Source organism: Miscanthus floridulus, chromosome 2 (assembly GCF_019320115.1).
Source record: "Miscanthus floridulus cultivar M001 chromosome 2, ASM1932011v1, whole genome shotgun sequence".
Lineage (NCBI taxonomy): Eukaryota > Viridiplantae > Streptophyta > Magnoliopsida > Poales > Poaceae > Miscanthus > Miscanthus floridulus.
Window position 1 is genome coordinate 34982677 of NC_089581.1, and position 3270 is coordinate 34985946.

The following is a 3270-nucleotide window of genomic DNA, read 5'->3' on the forward strand; positions in this document are numbered from 1 at the left end:
CGTTGTAGTGTCACTAGCAGATGCCTCGCTATGAGACCTGATAAAGGGCCCAAATATTTGGCCGACAAATTTTAACAATCTTGCCAACAAGAGGACCAGGCTAAGAATGATAGATTGCGAAATGGCATTAGGCCCAGCCATGGCCCATGACCACCTCCTCAGTAATTGACTAGCCAATCTGGGCAGTACTACACTACTGTACTTGTTACTGAAAGTAGGAATGGCAGAGAATGACCATTCAGTTTGCTTCAGCAGAGAGACGCATCGTATCTCCCTTCAAACTTTTTTCAAGGCTCTCTTTGTTTCATTGTCCGTTCAGTTTGCTCAGCAGAGACGCATCGTATCTCCCTTGCGTGTCCCCTTGCAAGATCAAAATGGTTGGGTGCAGCAAGCAATGATCATGGCCATCAAAATGGTTGGGTGCAGCGAGCAATGATCATGGCCTGTTCGCTTGAACTTATCAGCCGGCTTATCAGCTAGAATCTACAGTGTTTTTCTCTCACAACAAAACAGCTTCAGCCGACTGATCAGCCGGCTTTAATACCAGCCGAACAGGTTTGTGCAGGTTTGCACACACGAATTTGGACACTGACTTCGATTGAATCTTCAGACTCCTGATAGATGTTGTGCACACACGCATCATCAGCAGTTCGGAGCCAGCCATTATCAGACTCCCAATCAGCAACACAGGCAAACAGTAACGCTTGGCATTATCAGCAGTTCGACACCAAAACCCTAAAATTCTCAGGTACTGTCTCGTACTATTCTTGTCCAGCCTAAATGGGTACAAATTTCAGATGCAAGTGGGAGATGACTTCCCAATAAATTGTACATCATGTTCACCTCCAAAGAGTAAAAGACCATCAAAACTAGACACTAATGATGGCTCCATGTTCCTCCTAATACACTATAAGGTGTTGTGAAACGCAGATACTTATGTAGACGTAAATACATATTCTATGGACACTTCACGCAAATATTATTGTACTTATGCAACATTCAGCACCAAACTATAGTACAGAGGCTATAGTACAGACCCAACACTGAAACATTCTTGCAATTCATAGGCCAATATGCCATCACAATGTCAAGCTATCAACGACTTTGAAATGCCAGGAGGATTGCATTCCCAGAATTCCAAGTTCCAACCATGACAGGCAGGCCTCCTGATAGATGTTGCCAACAAGTTCAAAACGCAAGGAGGCTTGCAATCACTAGAATTCCAACCATGAAGAGCAGGGCCTTCAGGTAGATATCTGCCTGCTGCTGTTGCCCCAATGGTGCTTGTCGGTGGACGCCATGGGCGTGTCCCATATGCCCGCCATGGAATCCATGCCCATGGCCATACCCATAGTGGAACCCAGCAGGCTGCGCATAGGCAGCAGCATCTGGAAACCCATGAACTTGGAAGCTAAGCATAGGGAATAGTCCCCCAAAAGCAGCTGAGAATGCATAATTCCCCCACCGCGCATTTGCCAAAGGGACTCCTGTGCCCATGAACCATGGATTCGCATTTGCATTGGCGTTGGCAAAGTTGTTGTTAGCATCGGCCTGGGGGGCTGTGGCAGGCCTCTGGCCAGTTGGGCGGTGAGGAATCTCACCCTCGGGCATGTTCTTTGACCTTGGGTCAACACGATCCTTGCCACGTCCATAAAGGGGAACAAGCTTGTCCTCCTCCACAAGGGCCTTGCACACTGGGCACTCTGGCGAATGTGCATGGACATGCAGCCACTGGTAAAGGCATGGCCAGCAGAAAAGGTGGCCGCAAAGAGTCACTATTGGCTCTTGAGGCAGCTCAAAGCATATGTTGCATTCAAAGCTCCCCCCAGCTGCATCGCTGCTGCTGCCACCGCTGGTTGATTCACCGACATTGGCTGACATTTTGCAATTTATTGGGGGTGAACCAAGCTGCAATTGCCAAAGAATACACAATCACCAACACTGCTAGAAAATGACCGAAAATACTGATAGCAGTGAAAACCAACATCCAACAAGTAGGAAATTATATAACTAGAAAGGGCATCCAATTTTTCTACTCAGAATAATGAAAGCCACAAAAAAGGGTCCATATTTAGGGGAAGAGCAAAATTCCAATGGACTTAAACTGGAATCAAGCCACAAACCAACAAATATAATAACAAGAAAGTTCCCCCACAGGGGTGGAGGTTGGTTAAGACAAAGCTGGGCCATAGCCACCCCTGCTCAATGTGGTCTCCACTGTCTAAAGTCTAAACAGCGATTTTTGTATTGTTTATTAGTGTCTAATCCTCAATTATATAGATTAGCTCCCCACTAATCCTATGGTCAAGCTCTGCCACTGGTTCCCCAGTTAGTTCTGAATAAAAACGACAAGTCCAGCAACAACATTTCAAAATTTTATTTCTGACATCGGGATTATCTTCTATATGCACAACCTGACGGTTTCAGGATGCAAGTTATAACCTTCTGGTATCCTAAACCACAGAAACAAGTCTTGGAAAGTAATTTCCTAGAAAAGAGTTACGATAACTCAATCAACATAAAGGGAGATTTCTCAACTCCCACAATATTCTTTTTTGAAGCTTTACGCGAAACTCTAGAAGAACATGATACTCACGGAAACTAATCGAATTCCATCCCGGGGGGGAGGGGGCGATAATTTTTGCAAAACCATCGAAGTTAGCAGGCATGATACATGCATATACACATGTAATTAGATCAGATCCGAATACAAAATAGTAAGTTAGGGTTTGGGTGCTCGGTGCCGCGATGCAGGAAGGGAAGACCAAGGGGTAGGCGTACCTGGGGGAGCTCGTCGCCGGCGAAGGGTCCTGAGAAAACTTGGGCACCTGGCGTAGGCGGCAGCGACCTGGGCTCAAAGAAGACCTGGCGTAGTCGTCGCCGACGGAGAGGGAGAGAGAGCGCGCACGCTGGAGCCTGGAGGAGGTAACGGAAGAAGAAAAAGACAGCGATGCTGACCGGGAATAAATGGAATTTTTACATATTTACCATCGTGCCCATGCGAGGTATAAGAAATACATGTCATATATGGTCCGTAACCGTGGTAAATATATAAATGCTCCGGAATAAATTTGCATAGACCCGGATTTAATTCTCTCTCTATCGTATAAACTCTTAATTTTGACGGACAATACGTGGCATTTAAAAAAGAATATTCTCTCCATCCCTAAATAAATAGATTTCTAGAATTATCTTAAGTTAAACTTTTTACATTTTGACTATAATTCTAGAAAACACACACTAAGATTTATATAATCAAATTAGTATCAT

The 3270-nt window shown here is 45.0% G+C and overlaps 1 protein-coding gene across 1 annotated transcript; it reads right to left on the reverse strand.

Annotated features, from left to right (window-relative positions):
* Window positions 1-756: 756 nt before the first annotated feature.
* LOC136538426 (uncharacterized) lies at window positions 757-2952 on the reverse strand. Its single transcript, XM_066530399.1, has 2 exons — window positions 2782-2952; window positions 757-1908 (listed from the first exon to the last, which is right to left on the reverse strand). Exon 2 carries the CDS (start codon window positions 1879-1881, stop codon window positions 1189-1191), a length of 693 nt encoding a protein of 230 aa, XP_066386496.1. The 5' UTR covers window positions 1882-1908; window positions 2782-2952; the 3' UTR covers window positions 757-1188.
* Between the last annotated feature and the right edge of the window lie 318 nt (window positions 2953-3270).